This window comes from Phytophthora infestans, genomic scaffold (genome assembly GCF_000142945.1).
Source record: "Phytophthora infestans T30-4 supercont1.74 genomic scaffold, whole genome shotgun sequence".
Taxonomy (NCBI): Eukaryota; Oomycota; class Peronosporomycetes; order Peronosporales; family Peronosporaceae; genus Phytophthora; species Phytophthora infestans.
In genome coordinates, this window is record NW_003303685.1 from 346204 (window position 1) to 367004 (window position 20801).

Genomic DNA, 20801 nt, shown 5'->3' on the forward strand with positions numbered 1-20801 from the left:
CCTTACTCTTCGCATGTTGTTCCAGCACAACCCGTGGCACCATCCTTCTTCTCCAACTCCTCGTCGAGGTGAAGGCGTGCCAGCTGAGTCGATTCGTCGACCCGTCGGTACTCGTGGGGTCAGCGACCGGCATGAAGCTGGGCTGGTTGACCTGACAACTTCCCATGAGTCTGACGCGGAGTCGGCAGAGTCTTCTCGCGTGCGCCTTCCTGGTCCACCGAGCTTGCCGGGCGACACCACTTCGGGCGCCACCAATCAGCCAAGCTCGGCTGCTCCAGTGAGTCTTGACTCCCTCATGGCCAGAATTAACGAGCAAGGGCATGATCGCCGAGAAGAATTGACCTTCTTGGCAAGGCTCATGGCTTACGGATTTACTCGTTCCGTGGAGCCCTCCGATCCCGTGCAGCGGCGAGGAGCAGAATTTTCCTAGTCCAAGACACGTGTACACTTTTCCGGTAAGTCCCTGCATAGGGCTGGATTATGCCTGCCGTCAATACTCGAGAGGCATAGCTTGTAGGGTATTGATTGGTAGCGCCAAGAGATTAGGTCGGTCCGGGTAGGACAAAGTCTCGCTACGCGCGAAAGAAAGCCCCGCAAACTCAGCGGGCCGGTACGTCGGATAGCCCGGGTGCCGTAACACTTCTAGCCGAGCAGCCTCTGCGCTCGGTGACCTGTAAAAGCGCTCGCGCGCCGTCGTCCATCCTTTGGTGGAGGGCACAGGGTTGTGAACGAGCTCAGCCGAACCAAACTCGGCGGAGCCTCGGAAGTGATCTGACTTGGATAGTCGGAACCGAGTGGAAGCGAGCCACTCGTCTGTCCCGGAAGGGCCGGACCGCGAGGAGACCACCCTCTGCGCAGGCCATACAATCGCCGACCTAACTCGGCAAATTGTTGTGGTTTGTGTAAGGAATCCACATCTGACGGTATTTGTGTGTTCTACTACACCACACTTGGAGCGTATCGTTGACCTCGAAGATCCCTACAACTCGGCTGCTCAGCGTAATGCTCCTAGTCGTATACTTCGCGCGGTCCCGACCGCGCGCCGCTACTTGGTACGTTGGATCGCTTATCCGCCGGAGCATGATACGTGAGAGCTTCGCGCCAACGTTTTCCGCGACGTTCCGGACGTGGTCTACGAGTTTGAGACCAAGCCGCTTGAGGGGAATAATTCGGCGGGTCACCCCGCAGAGACGTTGAACGAGACCGAGAACGCCCACGCGAATAGCCTGTACGAGGCGGCAACAACGACGCCGTGCTCGGACGCGTGCAACATCGGCGTAAGCCGCCGCGATTAGCCGCCGGATCCATGCTGGAAAGGGTGTGCTCGTACTTCCTGATCCATCCCGACGCTTCTACGCTCCGTGGCCGCTCAGCTAGATGTTGCCTCCACCGCGCTGCGTCGGACGGGTCGAAATACCACATGACTCACATCCCTCTCTCACGTGCATGATGCAGAGTCAATCGCTATCCCGGGCGTTGTTACAGACCTTCACGCGCAACTCCCCAATCGAATGATCCGCGAGGATCTCCTCGCGAGACGCCAACCAGTCAACGAAACATTTTCCAGCACGCGACATCCAATTCCATCGTCGGGTGAAGGCACACTAGGAGCGACGAAGACCCTCACGATCAGTGTAACGGCCCAGGTATTTACTACGTCACTTGCTTACACTATAGTGGTGAAGAAGCTCGGAATAGGACGACGGGGTCTTAGGTTAAAAAAAATCAAGTCTGACTTTATTTTAGGATCAAGGCCACAGCCCTGGCCACACAAATACACGTTATAGTCCAATTGGCTAATAATCGGTCTGGATTCCCATATATTAGCAAATGGCATGACATCATTTAAAGAAATCTACCTACTTTTATTATGGAGGGGCCCATTACAATCAGCGCCTTCGATGTACTTCATCCGCGTCGCGCGCAAGCGACGGAAGTGGTTCTTCTTGGTGTCAGGTGTATCCGCATTTTCTGCTCCTGACAAGTCATACTGGGCCCAGGGGGCCAAAGCGTTATCCATCACGTGCGACCGCGTGCTTCCAGTGCTGATCCTCGTCACTGTAGGTTCTGGTGTCTCGGCTGTCTGGGTTGCCGCCGCCGTTAGTGTGTCTACACCTGCTGCCGCACCAGCGTCGCGCTGGTGCTTAGGCCGTTGCTGCTTTATGTTGGCCTCGGCTATCTTCGCTCCGTTGGGCTTCGAATTTTTCTTCAAATGTGTTCCGTGCGCTTCTGTTGCGTAAGCGCAACTTTGAGAGGAGCGTGATGTAATAGACCCAACTCCAATTACAAAGTAGGTAGATATTTCTTGAGTTATTACATAAGTAGGCAAAGTGGCACACGGGTAATGCCAAGGTCATCATCTGATTGGTTGATAGTGGGAAGCTAGACTCCCTTTTTGATCACCCAGGTGTTGATCTGTATTTGAGTGGCTCACACGAGGGTGTTGGATATTCTGTCCAAAACGAGTCCAACTTTGTCCAAATTATCCAAAACAAAATTGCTGTTTTGGTGATAAATTGCCATATTTATCCAAAATCCATCCAAAACAGATGCGTTATTTTATTAATTACGGATCTAAATATTACATTTTTGCTAGTAAAAGTAAGGCTGTAACGGTTGGCGTGTAGTGCGTTCTCGAGCTAGGGCATTACTTCATTCAGGCATTTCCCAAATGCTGCACGAAGGGAAGGAGTACGTGATTAGGACAACGAACAAAGTCACTGGCACCATCTACTACAACTGCCGTCATTTCCGACAAGGCTGCCTTGCAAAGCTAGTCGACCAGTTCCCGAAAGTGCATATTGTGGGGTGTTTGTTTCATTGGAAACAAGCACTGCGCCATCACATGCTGGATCAGGGCCTAACAAGGGATCAGGTGAAGGATGCAATGACCCCCGGCAAGCTCGACATTTTGACCATCATTCCTGCAGATGAAATCGAGGACAAGGTGCACATATTTTTATTTTCTTATCGTTTAAAATTTTACCTTTTTTGTCATGACTTTTTTGACACTTCAATTCTGACGTTATGATCTTGTATGACGTTGTAATTTTTTTTAACCAGGGGATCCGGTATGTGCGAAGTCTGATTAACGAAGAGGGCTCCAAGGGCAAGTGGGATCGGTTTTGGCGATATTTTCGCAAGACGTGGATGGGGCGGTTTGATTCCAGCTTGTGGGACGTCAATAGCATGATGGTTGGTGGGATTGACATCACAAACAGGACCAATAACCCGCTCGAAAAGTACAACCGCGACTTCGGCGAGAAATTTGGGCGTGGAGCTCATCCAAGCTTACTGGCGTTCATGGAGACAGCTGAAGCCGAGGCACTCGGTTACGTGAGCCGCATCCATGACATCAAGCTAGGAATTCAACCAGCGCCTCGCCACGAAGCTGTCGTCACTCAAGTCCCAGACGACTACATGAACTTCATGTTTACCAGTTTGAACAGCTTTTGGACAGTTTGGATAGCTTTTGGACAGTTTGGATAGCTTTTGGACAGTTTGGATAGCTTTTGGACAGTTTGGATAGCTTTTGGACAGTTTGGACAGTCCTGGAAAAATATACAAAACAATCTTTTAGATTATTAAATACGTCATTTATCAATTGGACAATTTGGACATTGTTGGACTCGTTTTGGACAGAATATCTCCTTCCCACGGGTAGCCGCCCTGGTCCCAAATAAATCAGAGATGCAACCTGATACTTGATTTTATTATTGCGAGCTTCCTCCACGCTATAGTGTAAGCTAGTGACGGTAACACCTACCCCGTTACATTCGCCCTTTCACCAGGCTCTAGCCTACATCACTCCCCTACAAACCGCATTTCTTCGAGTGCCAACACTCGATTCTCGATTTAGAAAGCGTCTCTACCAAGATATTTCATCATCCAAGAAGGATTATCTACTAGAACCTTCGCGCCTAACGCTCAACCATGTGTTCGGAATACTATGGAAAAAAACTTCAAAGAAACGACTTCAAGGAGCTACATTTCTGGCAACCCGGCAAGCCTTCATAGTATTTGACATGCGACTACAAGTTCTTGATTCTATACCACATGCTGTCAAACAAACTGGTCCACAGACCTAAACGGGTCTTGCATATACTCATAGGAAGGCACCCGCCGTTCTCGAGTGTCAACATACATATAAGGCTTCTACAGAGCAATTAACTAAAAACCGAAGGCCATTTTCATCATCATCAGTCATTCGCGCTTTCGATAGCTCGGACACAAGCGCGACGGCACGGCTAACGCGTCCACAGTCTCTGGCTCAGCCACCGACACTTCGTAACCCACCACTCGTCACCCTAAGGGGCTGTCATACCTCTGCTCATTACATGAGCATTCGCGAGGATGCCTCGATAATCAAGAACAACCCACCTTTGCCCCAACGTGCTTGCGTACTGATAGAAAGGAAAATCTCTTAGCGGGATCACAGACCCTCAAATTCCTTGTATAAAAGAGCATTTGGGATCTCTTATGAACCGTAGAATCTTATCCCGCCAGGTGTATGTGCGCTCTTGCGTACTAAATTGTCTGTTTAGCCGATTTAGTAAGCTTCCCGAGCAACGCACGACATTAGTGCGATCCAACTTACAACCTGTGAGCAACTTTGAGCAAGAGTCAAGTAAACTCGACTGACATGTCAGCGGAGTACTATACCTAAGCGTGACGGAGAATTTAATCCGATGGACTGAACTTTGACATTTGCGTGTCCTACCAGATACTGATAATGCCTATCTGTGTGACAGCGACCCCCCCCCCCCACTGAGTTTAACTCTATCGGGTTATAGACTTCAAGATAGCTATTGTGTGTCTTCAACACAAGCGTCTACATGGGCACAAATTACCAAAAAGAGTTGCAGTTTGTCATCACTTGACCAAAGCCTACTGGAAGACCATCAGGAGCTTGAATTCACCCAACGCTTGTTGATCGAGCAGTCTTTATACAATATAGACACCACAATCGTCAGTATTGTAGAGAGACGGGAACCGGCGAGCTCATAGGACGTCGTTAGCTCACTAAGATTAGCTAAATGACAGCCACACTTCACACAAAAAAACTATCGCTAGTATTCTCTTTGCGAAGGAGACATCCGCCATTATATTCAAGAATCAACGATTGCAAAACCTTTTCAAAGCTCTCGGTATTATAGTCACTGGGATTGTCCGAGGTACAGAAGACAGTCTACCGACAGAGCTTTGGAGCAGTCCGGTTGAGAATGGGCGGGTACGCCAGCAAGCAAATCGACGCCGTCCGCGAGCCTGGATTCTACGGTGTCGCTGTTTTGAAATGTTGGGGGAAGCTTGTAAAGTCTGAAACCGGCACGGACAAGAAATTGGAGTTGCCTCTCGCACCAGGGAGCTTTAAAAAAGTATCAACTGCGCATCTAGGAGCCAGTCAGAAGACCATTCGGTGAGTGTGTCATTGGCCATCTTTGCTTGGAGCAGTGTGTCGACAGGTTTAATTATTGTGCGGTATTCTCGACTGTGCTTTTGAACGTCGTGATCGTCGACCCCCACTCGTCGAGGCCGCTCATCCAGACCGTACTGCCACCTTCCACGGTATTCGCAAGCGCCAAGCTGACTCTCGAGAAGTTCATCGAGCGCAATTTCTCGAACGAAGGTTTGGTCATGTGAGCCTCGTTGCAGATCCGCGTTGCGACAGCCGACCTGGCGATTCGTACGCCCGCTGCGTCCCCGAAACTGAAGGCGAAGTAGCTGTCTTCAAACTCGATAAGCGTCTATTCAGCTGAGCGTATTGGCCAGGCCGAAGATCAATCATGAGCATTAGAGGGGCTACCACGACGGATTCGATCACCGCCACGAACGTCAAGATTTTGTGACATCGGGTCGTCGCGCACGAATTGTATCGCGGTGCTGCGTACGGAAATGAGTTGACGGCGACACAGGACCCGTCATTCGCTCGAGCGTGTGTACCTCTTACCCCAAGAAGAAGCTCAAGAGTTATCGGGAACGTCGACTACCTAAACTACGCGAAGAACCGGACGTCTCCACTTCAAGCGATGTGTCCTACTTGAAACCGAAGGTGCTGAGTACCATCCGGCAAAGCACGACAGCTTATTCACAACCGCGTTGCGCTGCACGAGAGTTAACGAGGTGCTTGATCATGTGATAGCCATTTGGGCATCTCACGTGGAGAATCGTTCTAGTTGATACTGCGGGCTAAAGACATCTACGACAGCTCCATACTTGTATAAGAGAGCTGGCGTGGGTAGCAACGCTGACGGACGGTCGGTGCCTTTAGCTTACTCTGTTGCTACGGTACTCTGGACTCGTTCCGACTCGGAGCTCTCGGAACTCCCGAGAGCAGAGTCCGTGGGCAATGCGACGAAGCGTTGGCGAGATAGCCTCGCACAACGGCAAACGAGGCTGCGACAGAGGATACCGACCGAGGTCACCTGTACAGTATCCTGATGATGTTGACCTGGATTTGGCGCCAACTTGGCGGCTCACCATCACAACACGCCGTCGGAGGTACATTTCTAGGAATAATACTGCACTGCTCCATGGAAAAGTGCCTCGAACAGCACAGTGTAGGCAGCCGGGCTAATCACCAGGCTGGTGTTCATTAGTGGAGTCCACTGTGGACAGCCTCATCAAGCAGGTTTTGTTGACTCAGCGATTGAGTCTCAGCCTGCTGAGTCAGGTCCGCACATCCCTGCGCGCATTCCCCCTTCGCCCCGCCATCCATCGACAGGGAAGCCGTTGCAGCGATACTCCGGTTGGCGGCAGTGTCTGAAGCTCATACCGCCCTACACTGTGTACGACACGTACCACAGCTACTGTAGGTGACTTAATTACATGACTTGGAACTTTTGGGGGCTTGCCAGAAGTCAACATCTCTCGCGGGCTGGTGCCGTGTTGTAGAAAAGTTCATGTTGCTACGTCGTCGAACTCGTTGTGTCCAATGTCAACAAATGCTCGTTATCGACAAAAGCGTACATGTACCGTAGCAGGTGTTTGGTGGTGAGTCAGGTTCTACATGAATTAATACCGGTACCACAGCGAAGATGGAGAGCAAGATGGGGTCTATAATACTAGATATCTGCGAGCTGTTTAGGGCTGCAAGCTTCGAAGAAACAGAACGATTAATCCTTAATTGGTGAGCAACACCTGCAGGAGCGTAATACCCCAAGCACTCCGCACAGTGTTGCCGCGACGAAAACCACCAGTCTCCGTCTGCCAAGTTTCTGTGAGGAGATGGTGAAAAGCAGACAGGTTCTCGGCAAGATTTCAATCTTGACGAACAAGTGGTGAGGATTCGAAACCAGGAAGCGTTCGATCCCAAGCAGAGCAAAGGGAAGAGCCACAGATTGAGCGATCGCACCCTATCTCGAGGTTTGCCTAGCAATCCTTCACCACACGGGATCCCTGTCTACTTGTGCGAAAGCAAAGCACTTGGCCTGCTCGCTTGAAGCGACTCAAAGCCTCACGTCCATCTTTGAAATCGTCAGCTTGACACGAGGTAACGATGAATGTCAACAAGCTGTAAGTTAAGGCATCAAGATGAGCGGAGCATGTATGGTCGATTCAAGGCGGAACGTACCCAGGAATCCTGGGCCAGGATACGCCGGTAAACATAATCAGCAAGCGACGTCAGCGCTATCGATGTTTATAACATTCTCACCACGCTATAGGCTTCTGCTTTGACATAGAGCTCGACCCTGAGCACTTGGTGGGCAGCTCTAAGTTAGAGCCAAACTAATGCCCCCTGCCCCGAGATCGAAGGCTCTTGTGAGTGCCAAGGCAAGCTGTTTTCCTAGCACGCCAACGCTGGTTGCACACACCAGGTGGCAAGACTCGAGAGTCACGGGATCAAAGCTCAGAGCTCCCCTCTCACTCTCGTTCGTGAGCCTTTCGGTGCAACCCGTGACATAATCTGAGCCACCCGACAGCAGTTGTCAAAGCCTCAGCCGGCCCTCTGCTTTGAAAATCACTTCGAAATTGGCCCCGAAACAACCAAGACGTGTTTTCTACCAAGCCGTATATCAACGACGCCGCATTTCTCTTCCATGGTGGTGCCTGACACGTCGCTAGTGACGTATCCTAGACCGCTATTCCCCCTCCGAGCCCTGCCAGTCACTAAGCCCCTGTCAACCTACGTCGTGGACCCCACGTTCGTCTTCCCTGCGTTTCGTCTCCCCAGCATCGCCATGATGAACCAGGACGAATCCTCCGAAAACTGGAGTGCGCCGTCTAACCAGGACACACGACACAAGGCTGCGCTGTCTTTTATTCTATCATCCGACTCCGAGTCGGAGGCCGACCAGCTTAAGCCGAAGTCCAGGAAGCGCAACTTGATCAGCGAGCCGACCGTCGCTAAGCGTAGACGTAGTGCCACCTCCAATTCGGTGCCTCCAGCGCCCACGTTGGCTGGCTCAGCTTCGAAGCCCGTAGTCAAGAAAGGCAGCAAGTTCTGCTCCGTTGAAGGCTGCACCAGTCGTGCTAAACACGCCAAGCGCTGCTGGAAGCACGGCGGCTGGGTTCGCTGCAACGTGGCCGACTGTACCAACCGCGCCAAGTCCAAGGGCGTGTGCTGGTCGCACGGCGGTGGAACCGTGTGCTCGTTCGAGAACTGCGATACGATTGCAGTATCGAATGGATTCTGCTGGGCTCATGGCGGTGGTAAGCGCTGCCAAGTGCCGGATTGCTCCAAGCCGGCGTATGAGCGCACGCAGAATTACTGCCAGACCCATTATGAAGAGCTCGGAGCCACTGTCGATGGCTAGAGAACTTGGCTGGAACCATGTGCCGTGGTAGCGTTAAATAGTAAATGTACACCCAAACGAAAGCGAACCGAAAAGCTTTTATCACTGTTCGTTCTTACCAAGAGTTTATCGCCAGCCAGTGCTGAGCCATAGCTAGTGTAGTCCAAGGTCTGTAGGCACTTACATTACGGGGTCCATTACGCGGATGAGTCAGCAAAATCTCCATTTATTCTAGCAGCGAGATGTATTACAGACCTCAAGTCCGCGCTAGTTGCTACGATAGTGCCCGTTCCAGCCGATGTCGGCAAAGCAACAGCTCGATTCAATACGAAAAACTTAAAGCTGATACGTCAAAGCTGAATGCAGTCAGAGGTCTGCACCGCAACGCAGAGTGTGTATTGTTTTCCTTTGAATCGGCTGTAGCATTAGCAACCCCCGTTGCAGTCTCGACGTTGTCGTTAAGGTGCTATACTTGTCAGCACTCGAACATAAATGCACAGTGCAGGTACTTGCGCATTAAATGCTGCAGGAGATTGAAGCAGTGCAACTTGCTCTGCAATCGATTAAATGCACCGCCACTGCACTATGATAGGGTTTCTTGGCGACGATCTTGCGGACCACATGCACAGTGCAGAGAACGGTGTTGGTACTAGTAATGGCAATTTGACAGAGCGCAGCATTGCAAAGCAAAGCCGACCTCGTCGTGTAATACACGGTGTATGGCAAGAATCTTGCGATGTGTCCTCGAGAGTCCCCTTTGCGCTGAGCAACCCAACGCCGGCATTCTGACGTTGCGTCATCTCTAGGCTGGTCCATGCAGCATCGCTCCGCCGAGATAGCACGACGAGTGGACTCGCAGCAAACTGCAACAACCACCTTGTGATGACAGCTCTTCTGCGCCGAGGAAAACGAGGACATCTTGCAGAGGAATCGGAAGTCCATTGGCGATTGTGCACGCAGCTCAAGCACAAAGCGTTCAAGGAAAACGGCACCGTCACACATACATGCTGGTCGGCGTAGCGTTGAAGCGCATGGACGAGAATGTACCGGCGGACGTCTACAATAATACTTAAGTACCATATTTTACGTGAAGTTAGCGTAATCACGGCACGAACGCGCCGCTACCTCTACATGAAGCTGCATCAAATCTTTAACGCCGCCACGACTCGAGCAATTTATTTGATTCATCCATCGGTCGTCTCATGTTGCTGCCCCTTTGCTTTCTACCGGCGTGACAACGAAGGTGCCGCGGCTTGCCGTAAGTCGCTTGGTGCAATGTGGCGACCATGTCGACGGCGATATCAGGAGCATGCTCAAACGACGTGAGTCAACGCCTTGCGGATACATAGGCAGCACCAGGCTCAGCTCATCATGGGACTCGCACCGAAAGCTTATTCTGACGATCGCTCACCACACATGGTGGACTAAGTCTCCCCTTTGCACTACCAGCTGAGATGCTGGAACGGTGCATGGACCAATATCGCCTCGTCGACGCTCGCTATGTCGCTTTGCCCCATCAAAGAATTGTCCATTTGAGTCGAGCGATAAGCAAGCACAGCACGCTGAAGTGGATAGCCCCCGTGGAAGGTCCGCCCCTCGCGCGCACAGTCATCACATGTCTGCAGGCAACAATCCGCGTGAGTCAGGCTTTGCGGGCGCCAAGACGCCGAGTTAAACAGCTGGACGATAGAGATGGTCGTTGGCCCACGATCACAGACTCGGCATTCAAGTGAGCCTTGCCCTTCAGTCAAACATGGTTTTTATATTGCCGGAAGAGATACGACTGTGCAGTACAGCGTCAATAACTCGAGTACCGTGTCGTTGACGACAGCAAATCTGCAGACAAAGGATTGCTTCAACGTGGACAACCTTCAAGAGGGCGTTCAGTGCTTGATCTGCTTTCCAGCTGCTGTGTCAAACCCACACATTTGGACGTAAACCCTGGCAAACGACAAGGCTCTGCAAAGTCTCCGCTAGCGGATGGCACGACAGAAAACCGGCAAAGCAAGACGTTCAAGACGACCCTGTTTGCGCAAGGTGCTAGATTGTAAATTTGATACTGCACAGGTAATCGGTAGCTGTATTAAATATCAATCAGTAACGACGTGTCCTGCCTGGATCAGCAAGCTATACATGCAATAGTACAGGTAGTTGTTCGAAGGTTTCACTCAAGTCAAACAGTGAGCAACGTCTATTATCTTACTCGTTCGCATGCAAAAGTGCTCGGCTGCAAGTCGTTCCGAGCTAGGTCGCATCGTCTTAGCTTCAAGATAATGTAGCGTTGGCAAAGCCTCAACTTGCATCGCTTGGTTGTAGATAAGAAGGTGGATCAAAGCAGGCCGCTGAATTTCTACTCTGCAGATTTTTATCGGTCGCTCGGTGAGAGCTACTGCCAGTAGTACTGGCTAGTATTGTCATGGTCTTCTTCATTACAAGGTCCTTCTGGTCTTACCGCCCAGATACGTGAAGGCAAAGCTGTGCTGTTGATTGTCCTTCCCAGAAGGATCTGAGCAAATGTAGCCTCGCCTGACAACCCGTCGACCCTATGTGCCTCCGCCCCGAGAGTCTCAAGCCGAGACGAGAGTCACGCGTGAGTGCCTGCAAGCTGTTTTCCGGGCACGTCGTGGTTTGTCTGCCCTTGTCACCTCTAAGCTTTGGCTTGCGGGCAGCACCTGTCGCCGAGCACATGGCACTCACGTCTCAACTCGAGTTCTTTCCAACGGTATCCCCTTTTTACTCTCCTCAACGGAGCTTTCGGTGCATTGCTCAGCGACATAATTGGTCAATCTCGGCTGTTCACATCCGTCACTTCACTTTCCGATTTGAGTTCTGCGAACGAACGCTCATTGTTGGGCTCACCCAGCCGACCCACGAGAACTGATCGCCTCTCGTTTTATTTTCTGAAGAGAGAGAAGCTTTTGCGCCTGTCCGTCCCCGTCGAGGTATCACAAGATCGAGCAGCCTCTCTCTTGTCGCGATGGATGTGCGCGACAAGCTAACGTTGGCGCACCCGCCTACAACCTGGAGCACCCCGAGCAGCGTCATCACGCCGAGTGCTTTACCAGTCGTCAGACCATTCCACAATTTCGCCGTCGGACCCACTGTGTCTCCAGCCTCGCGCATTGCTACCCACACCGCCATGCAGGTCTCCGAAAGCTCCAACCAGTTCGCTAATGATATCGATGACACTAAGGACAAGGCCGCACTCTCGTTCATTCTTTCGTCATCCGACTCCGAATCGGATACTGAAGACGCCGACACCGAGATGCGCAACTCCCTTACTGGACCCAATGTTGCTAAGCGGAAGCGTACAGTGACGCCTTCAACTTCTGAAGCTGCAGCCCCCGTCCGGAAAGGTAGCAAGTTCTGTACCGTCGAAGGGTGCACCAGTCGCGCTAAACATGCTAAGCGCTGCTGGAAGCACGGTGGGTCTGTAAAGTGTAAGATTCCGGACTGTATTAACCGGGCCAAGAGCAAGGGCGTGTGCTGGTCCCATGGTGGTGGCACGGTCTGTTCGTTTGAGACTTGCGATACGATCGCTGTATCGAATGGTTTCTGCTGGGCTCACGGCGGCGGCAAGCGCTGCCAAGTGTCGGATTGCTCCAAGCCGGCGTATGAGCGCACGCAGAACTATTGCCAGACGCACTTCGAAGAATTGGGTGTCGCTGGAACTACTAGCTAGATGTTTGTCATGAGTTTTACTACAAGAAGAAAAAAATATAAAATGCGTCGACGTTTAAAGATTTTTGAAAGCTTTGCGCATTTGCAATGGACTACACTCCTCTTGTAAGCATCATGGAACGATACTGCTACGTATTATTAAGTCATTGCAGCTCGTTTTAAACTACATTGAGGGGCGAGATCTCGTTCGCCTCGGGTGGATCAAAAGAATTCACACATTTCGATGGGGCAGAATTGTCGCTGGTCTCACCGAAAGGCGGAGCTTCTTTTTTTAATAACGCGAATAAAACAACTGCGTTCACAGGGCACAATGTCATCGCAATGAATTCGTCGATGTTCGATGGTAGGACCAGCAGACTTGAAGTATCAAGTAAATGTCTACTTTTGTCCATCGCTTGTTCTCTTAACTGCTGTTCCTCAAATAAATTAATAAAGAGAGCGACAACTGTTACGATTATGGTCGCGTCGATCACCACACGGGCGAATGGTCTACAGTTACATACCATGGGGGCCCTGTATAATACCATGGGGAAGCCCCGGAATCCTTGCGAGCACGAAAAGTATGCTGTTGATTTTGCATATGAGAGATTCTGGGTACTGATAGCACTCTGATGTTTATTCATATTTACATGTAAATTTAGGTAAAACTCAAACGTGCCTTCCCCCCAAAAATCATTTTTAACTACAATTCAAATGCTAGGTGGCACCGAAATGGGAGACGCCTCGTTTGATGCGTCGCCAAGAGAATCCGTGTGAATCCTAGCCTTCTGTTGTCCGTGAGCAACACGCCAATTTTTCATTATATGGTGACCAGGATCTCCGTGTAGAATATCGAGATGACAATGTTGACGGGCAACGTATGTTGCTGTCGGATCGGCTAAGAAAGGCCGCCCCAAAACATGTAAAGTGCGGTACTGTACATGTATAATACTTCGACTGAGTTTATCCACACGCTGAAACGGCTCTGGTCCATGCAGGAAGAAGTTATACAGCTCAACTTGCTCCTTAGTGAAGGATAATTCCTCTTAAATATGTTTCTCTCAAATATGTTTCTCCTATATTAAGATCAGAGTTTAGGATATCTAGTCAGTGACTTTACCGTACCGGTACTGTAGTTGGTAAAACAGGATTTGTAAGAAATAACCTGTTTTCAATACCAGTACATGTAGGTAATTCGTGTGGCTCACATAATTATTAGTCTTTCTACGGCAATGTGCAGCATTCATAAGATACATGTTTCCTTTGATAATAGAATCAAAAAAGATAGTCCAACTTAGCCCGTTCAGACAAAAACTCCCTCGCATACCTTCACGAATGACGCTGTGAAAGGCCAGAGCCGTGTCAAGCTCGTACCTGCTTCCCAATTGACCAATCACATCGTAATTTATAACGTATAAGATTAATTATGCCATCTACAACCACACCGAGCAACTTACCGCTGGCGGGATATTTTTCTTTCGTAAAACATGTTTCGGCTTGTATGGCGGATTTTTGCTTTTGGCCCCACGAAAAAATCCTCGGAAGTGCAAATTTTATTATAGTGTAGCGGTGTTTGGAGCGTGTTGAGCTTGGCCGAGTTGAGTAAGAATGTTATTAGCTGTAAGTACCGTTTTTGCTGATTACGAAATGTCAAGTACAGAGCTTTTACTCGCTGTGATACTTGCGGATGGGCTCTAGAAAGTGAACTTACTGCGCCCGTCCTGAAACGAACTGGGTGTGGTATCGAGTGCTTTTAACCGCAATATGACTTCACAGTTTTGGCATTAGGTAGTAAAAAAAAAAGCGAGCGAGAGGATCCACAGTCACACTTAGCACAATGTCGAATTGCTCATTCGGTCCGTCGTACAGGTCTGTATACGTAGGTTCGTCTCCAAACTTGGCCTGATCTAAAGAACGCATATCATTAAGTTAGATAATGCCGCTAACATGTTGGACAATCAAAGCTGCAATTGTTGGATAATGTCCAACATAACGTACCATACTCCCATCCAGAGTGCTTCAGCTTCACCAAACGGCAGAGGTTTTTGTCAGCGGCTTGCACAGCGAGTCGGGTAGCGTAGTTCCAAAGGATTCTGCTAACACCTCGTCGGAGGGATCATCAACATTCTAGTCTTCTCTCAACAAAACGTGGGTACTGTCAATGAATTCTACGAGTTTATAGATTTGGCTGAACAAAGTAGCGGCAGCTTAGACGCGATGCATCTTCTCAATCACAACAAAATACTCGGTTGATGCAAAGCTTACATACCCTACTTATCGTTTTCTCCTTTTTTTTCAGACCAGGAAAGCGACAAAGGTCGTGCAGCTAATGGCTTCCAGATACTTTTTACAAATTGGCAATCTACTACTGCGCACAAAATGACTAGCGCAATCGACCTCCGGACTCTCCGTGCAAACACGCAGACAAGTGAGTCGTTAAGACATAATGTACAAGATCTTACGTAAGCTAGTCGAACACTTAATGGTCCATAGTGATGCTGGCGTAGGTCTCAGCCTTTCGTGGTAGTTTCCGCTTTGCGTTGCTGAAATGCTGATGCTTGTTGATTGCAAGTTAAGAAGTGATCTTCCTTCCGACTAATCCCTGCTCCTGCGTTCTACTTGACTGCTCCTACTCCTATCGGGGCCACAGGATTCACCCTGGGTGCAGCCTTGAGAATCGAGTACCAGGGTTGCAGTAAAACTGTAACTTCACGTTGATAGACGACGCTGTAGTTTGGGATGGGGTTCTTAATTCAGGATAGCCTCCTTGCCGTTGAGAAAATACTCCTAGCTGTGCCACACACTACACTGCCCCTGAATAACCCATGCCAGTACCGTCTTGACATGTAGATATGAATGTTGAGTCTCTTTGCTAGTATAGTAAATTTAATCCACAGAGACATCTGTCACCAAATGCCACGACGGATTACAGTCCATAGATGAGACGGAACAGTGTTACACATCAAGTTGCACCTCAACACGTTGAAGTTGCTCCATAACGTGACCTGCACGTCGGATTAGGCTCTGGAATTTTGCTGAAGTGGAGTCGACAAGGCCTGTACAAGCTCGATATCAACATTTTGAGCTGCGTAATTATCCACACGCGTAGGTATATCACAGTAGGGGCACTGGAGAGACTCCCAGGAGTCTTCTTCGTCCTGCAAACCGACCCAGGATACGAGAAGCTGCCATCCATGTTGGGCCTTGCGGTGATCCTTGAGCTCCTCGACGCCAAGGACCATATCTTGGTTGCCGACATGGGCCAGAAGCTCCTCGCTGGTGCCCAGACTTCCGTCACGGTAGAACTTGAGCCGGGATCCGTGCACCATGGAGCGTTGGCTACGCATCAAGCGGCGATCATGTGGGAATGAGAATGCTCCTCGACAACTTCGAAAGGTCCCACCCAACGGGCGAGTAGTTCGTTTACCGAAAGGCGAGAGTCAATCCTAGACCACAGTACGAAGTCAGCGATAGTGAAATTACATGGTACTCCGTTGGAGTGGCTCATGTTCTGCAACCGACGTCGCTCCCGGATGTCCTCCACCTCCTTGTGCATCTCTTGTAGACATCGTTGCATGTTCTCCACCATTTCATCAGGAACAGTCATAGGCTCAGTCACCTTCATCGCCTTGCCGTTGCGCTCAGCTACGTATAGTCTCAAACGGTGTAGGTCTAGGCAACGCGGTGAAAAGCTCACCAGGGGACCGGTTGCCTAATGAACCCACTGTAGTGTGATTCAGAAACCCTGGCACTACAGGCACGAGATATTCCCACTCATGTGTATCCAGCTTCATCGCCATCAATCGACCACTGTGGACGTCGTCGTCGGAAAATGCAATAGTTGCATAGAACCAAGCAGGATTTTGCGGAGTGAAACGCGTCTTCTTCGCCCATGGTCCACGAAAGAACCACTCCAGCCGATAGTTTCTTAGTCCGCCCATTGACACTCCATACTGCCTCCAGCTTGTCATGCAACGGGCGCATGATACGTCTGAAGTCAATCAACGTATCGCGCATCCACCCAACAGGGCACAAGAATTGCTGCAGGTCAGCGGCTGTAGTACGGAGCGGAAGAGCTTGCAGCGGACTGATGCGCTCGGCCTCGTGGCGATTGCCAGTGCCACTGAAGATGTGGCCAAACCAACGGATCTCTTTCTGGAATATACAGCTCTTACTCACGCTGAGTTCCAGCCGGTGATTTCGGACAATAGAAAAGAGCTCACGAAGTGTAGCGATAAACGTAGGCGCATCAACCGCATAGACGAGAATATCGTCGATCCACACAAGTAGGTAGGCGTACAGCAGTTCGGCGAAGACCTTTTGCATCTCGTTCTGAAAGTGCGTTGCCGAATCACTCGCTCTCTGTGGAACGCGCGTAGTCGTCCATATAGTATCCGTCGTAACAAAACCCATCAATTCCTGAGTGTTAGGATGTAGAGGGAGCTGCCGGAATCCTTTGGCACGTTGAAACCCGCAAAACCGTAAGCTCCGGCTGCTTCGTCAGCAGAATCCGTCACATCCTCAGCTGCTCCTGCGATCGACACGGTCAATGCATCTCAGGGCGATAGTCGACTGTCATTCGGAAATCACCTGGTGACTTGGGTTTTGCGACAGGCATAGCCGCACACGCCCAGCTCCTTTGTATGCCTTTTCGAATAAAACCCATCAGCTCAAACCGCTTCGTGTATTCCCGAAGGAAAGTGCGTTGTGCGTTGGCATACCGACGTGAGCGCGCTCTAAAAGGCACAGCTCCGTCCACCAACTGAATTCGCAGTGGTTCAATGTCGGCAGAGGGGTCAGCACCCAGGTCAATCCGGAAAATATTCTCATACCCCAGCACGGCATCGCAAAGAAAAGAGAGAAAGTCGGGGTCAAAACCATTATTTCCAGCTGCGACCACACTTTACATATCTTTCAATTTACTGCGATCTTCCAAGCCAGAAAGCTCGAGATCTGCATGTTCATCGTCTTCAAATGGCTCAACATCTTGCACCTCCAGCCAGCTGTTCAAGTTGCTGGCTTACATCAATTCCGAGTGAGGCGAGCGTGTTGTTACCAAGAAATAAATCGGTCTCTTCACCCTCCATAACCAAACAGGTCACGTCGGGGAGCTTCACAGTACCTGCTGCCGTTTGCAGCACGACATCCACCTTAACAGAGTCAAAACAGATAACTGTAGAACCTCCAGCAACATTAGCCTCAATTGGAGAGGGTATAAACATGCATCTCCACACCGCTACAAAGTGAAACTAGCTCGTCGACCACTGCACGAGGGATACCAGTTGAGTCGGATCCTGAGTCAGCACAGTAGGACAAGACCACGATCTCATTGATCATCACCTCCCCAGGTTGAGGCAAGGGCCAAACCACCTTGACTCGTGACCGATCCTTTATCTCCTTCATCTTGTTGACAGCACGTTTCTTGTCTTCATCCGTGGCTGTCGAACAGTCACGAGCCAATGAGAGCCTTGACAGACCAGCCCCAGCACCCAGGCTTGGGTGGCTCTGACTCTTTTCCCTGAGGCTGAGACCCGGTATTATTCGTTGGTGAACTCCGCTGAGTTACATTATTACGGTCTCCCACAGCAGTATGCTGTTCTCTACTACCGGTTTTAGTCTACGCTCCATGCTGACTAGACCTTCGGTTAGGTGGAGATTTGGAGTTTTGCTCCGTCGACAGCAAGGGATACTTGTGCTGAGCCCGTGCCTTCCCCTTATTGATATTGAAGAGAATGAAATCGTTTCTCTTCGCCTCTCTGCACTCATACTTACAGTGTCGCTTGACATCATCACGGACCAAACGAGGCTCGAAAATATCGATCAAGATGGTGCATCGTAGCTTCATGCGATACGCAAACCCTTCTGCATCGGGGTCTCCGACACCGAGTATTTGTTCTAAACCATTATTTTCAATAATGGAGGAGAAATCACGGTAGTACCGTAGCACACGAGCATCAATATCATCTTCTGTCAAGTTGACCTTCAGCGTTTTGCTAAGCAACTCATCCAAGTCGAGGATCTGCTCGTTCTTTACGGTGCCAATACGCTGCATAATCAGCATGAGAAGCTCCTCATTGCTGCCATTATTCACAGTCTTCCGTAGACCATTTAGGCATACCATCCCCAGCAACTTCCGGTCGATTGAGGACTTTATTGGTTTCATCACGGTCTCGGGTCGCTCACGGCTCTTGAAACACCGTTGTCGAATAGTTTTTTCAGACTGGTCACGGTTTTATTTGACCAATGCATCATGACCCCAGTCATTCAACCACGGCGCCTTGATGATCTCGAGCACCGGTTGGTTAACAGACTTCATTACTGCGTCACCATCCGCTTCGTACTGATGTGCCTTGGTTGCCATGCTTGCGGTCCCTTAGGATTAAAGGATATTTTGTGGTAGTTTCCGCTTTGCGTTGCTGAAATGCTGATGTTTGTTGATTGCAAGTTACGAAGTGATCTTCCTTCCAACTAGCACCTGCCCCTGCGTTCTACTCGACTGCTCCTACTCCTATCGGGGCCACTGGTTTCATCCTGGGCATAGCCTTGAGAGTCGAGCAGTAAAGTTCCAGCTTAACGTTGATAGACGATGCTGTAGTTCGGGATGGGGTACTTGATTCAGGATAGCCTCCTTGCGTTGAGAAAAGCCTCCTTGCTGTGCCACATACTACATCTGTGCATGATGCGGTACTAATTACGAAGGTATATTATACATTTGTTTCGCCCGAAGCAACATTTGTCGCTTGCTGAATCAGGCGAGCGGTTTCTTCGAAATTTATGCATTAAACCATCGGTTGTACAGGGTGTCTCTATTTACAGAGCAATAAATAGTACATGCTGCATGCATTTAGTTTGCTCTTAGTATGCCTAAGGATGCGCGCTTCTACTCGAACCAAGAAATGATGTGTCTGATCTTTATGTAGACCATACACAAACGCCAGAGGAGGCTATAATATTGTGGGAAAGCTTGCAAAATTAAATGTAGAGTGAACAGGCTCCAGCCTCAATCCTCGAACGAAAGCGATCAAGTTTTCACGGCGATATTATCAAAATAATTTGCGACACAATGAAAGCCGTGCCTGCATCTCAGTAGCAAGCAATGCTACTCAATATGACGAGCCATCACTTCGTCGGAGACCTGCAGCATACGTCATTGTATTTTATAAGCTGGCAATCCAGTGGATATCAACGATACAGGATTAGCTACAGGCGTTGCTTGCAAAAACATAATAGCCTACTGTCCTACCCCGCACAGAGTGCCCAGGCATACTAATAAAAATATAGCGCCCAGTGAGCGCTTGATTCGTTTTGAGTGCCTAGGCGCTATTCTACGAACAAACTTCTTAACTTTGAAGAACGCACAGGCTAGGTGGAGATTATACAGCAACAAATATATATGCATGCACGTCACTTTATTATGTGCTGACGGCTCAACTGGTCGAAGCATGGATTGGCATACCGTTGGTCCATGGATCGATTCTGGTTGTGTCAATTGAGGGTCATCAGGGAAGAGGGTTGTCGCGAGTTGAAACTCGTTAATGCCCCGCACACAAAAGGTATGTCAAAGCTTGTCAATTCCAATTAAACAATTGAATCTAACATTATTTTTTCCCCTAAAACAAATATTTTTCTGATCTACACAAGGTATTCATCAGCCGCCACCTCGTACCAGAAAGACGTATTTCGTGGCGTTTTCGGCGGTGTACGTGAAACTTGACATCAGACGGCTCTGGTTATCGACACTTTGAAGTCTGATCGTTTTCTCACGTTGAAGACAACATAGCGAGGTGAGTTAGTATTGATTTCTACTAGCTGGTACCTAAGTTTACTCCAGATTTGTATCGGTTTTGGGTGATAGTACAAAACGATGGTGCACCGGCTTTCTGATTTGTAGCTGTAGACTCTGTCCTCTCACTACCGCTCCATCAGCCTCCGTGACCCGTACATTTTACTGGATACTTTTAGTTGTGAAATTAATTATCATATCAAACCCGACAGCCGACCCCTACAGACAACGCTGGAGAAATCCACCACACTATAAATACATGCCCACCAAAAGTTGAAGTTTGGTATTCAAGTCAAATATGTTATCCAGTAGCATTGCTGAATTTACTGAATGCCGTCTAGGGATTGTTTGGTAATGCTTTTTTAAGCTTTTTTCTATGACATCCGTCTTCAAACCATCCCAGGCCTTGATCGTTTTCGTAATGGTAGAGCGTCTCTTTTCCTCTGCAGTTGTTTGGTGTTGCCCTTCACGCTTGGCGGCGGCCTTCTTATGCTCCACCTGCGTTGTCACGTCAATGGCAACGTGTTATGGCATCTCGTCGATTGCGTCGATAATACACACGCACTCCTCGTTGTATAGACATTTACCGCCGCATAAGCACTTATCCCAGCACTGACCCCAACAGA

The 20801-nt window shown here is 49.6% G+C and overlaps 3 protein-coding genes across 3 annotated transcripts; 2 read left to right on the forward strand and 1 right to left on the reverse strand.

Annotated features, from left to right (window-relative positions):
• Positions 1 to 8036: 8036 nt before the first annotated feature.
• Positions 8037 to 8753, forward strand: PITG_19009 (uncharacterized protein; the record flags this gene model as incomplete). Its single annotated transcript, XM_002997454.1, has 1 exon — positions 8037 to 8753. The coding sequence occupies one exon, from the start codon at positions 8037 to 8039 to the stop codon at positions 8751 to 8753; it is 717 nt and encodes a 238-aa protein (XP_002997500.1).
• A 2956-nt stretch (positions 8754 to 11709) lies between these two features.
• On the forward strand, positions 11710 to 12414 carry PITG_19010 (uncharacterized protein; the record flags this gene model as incomplete). The annotated part of the gene is made up of 1 exon (XM_002997455.1): positions 11710 to 12414. The coding sequence occupies one exon, from the start codon at positions 11710 to 11712 to the stop codon at positions 12412 to 12414; it is 705 nt and encodes a 234-aa protein (XP_002997501.1).
• A 4957-nt stretch (positions 12415 to 17371) lies between these two features.
• Positions 17372 to 17795, reverse strand: PITG_19012 (uncharacterized protein; the record flags this gene model as incomplete). The annotated part of the gene is made up of 2 exons (XM_002997456.1): positions 17372 to 17574; positions 17663 to 17795. The coding sequence occupies 2 exons, from the start codon at positions 17793 to 17795 to the stop codon at positions 17372 to 17374; spliced, it is 336 nt and encodes a 111-aa protein (XP_002997502.1).
• Between the last annotated feature and the right edge of the window lie 3006 nt (positions 17796 to 20801).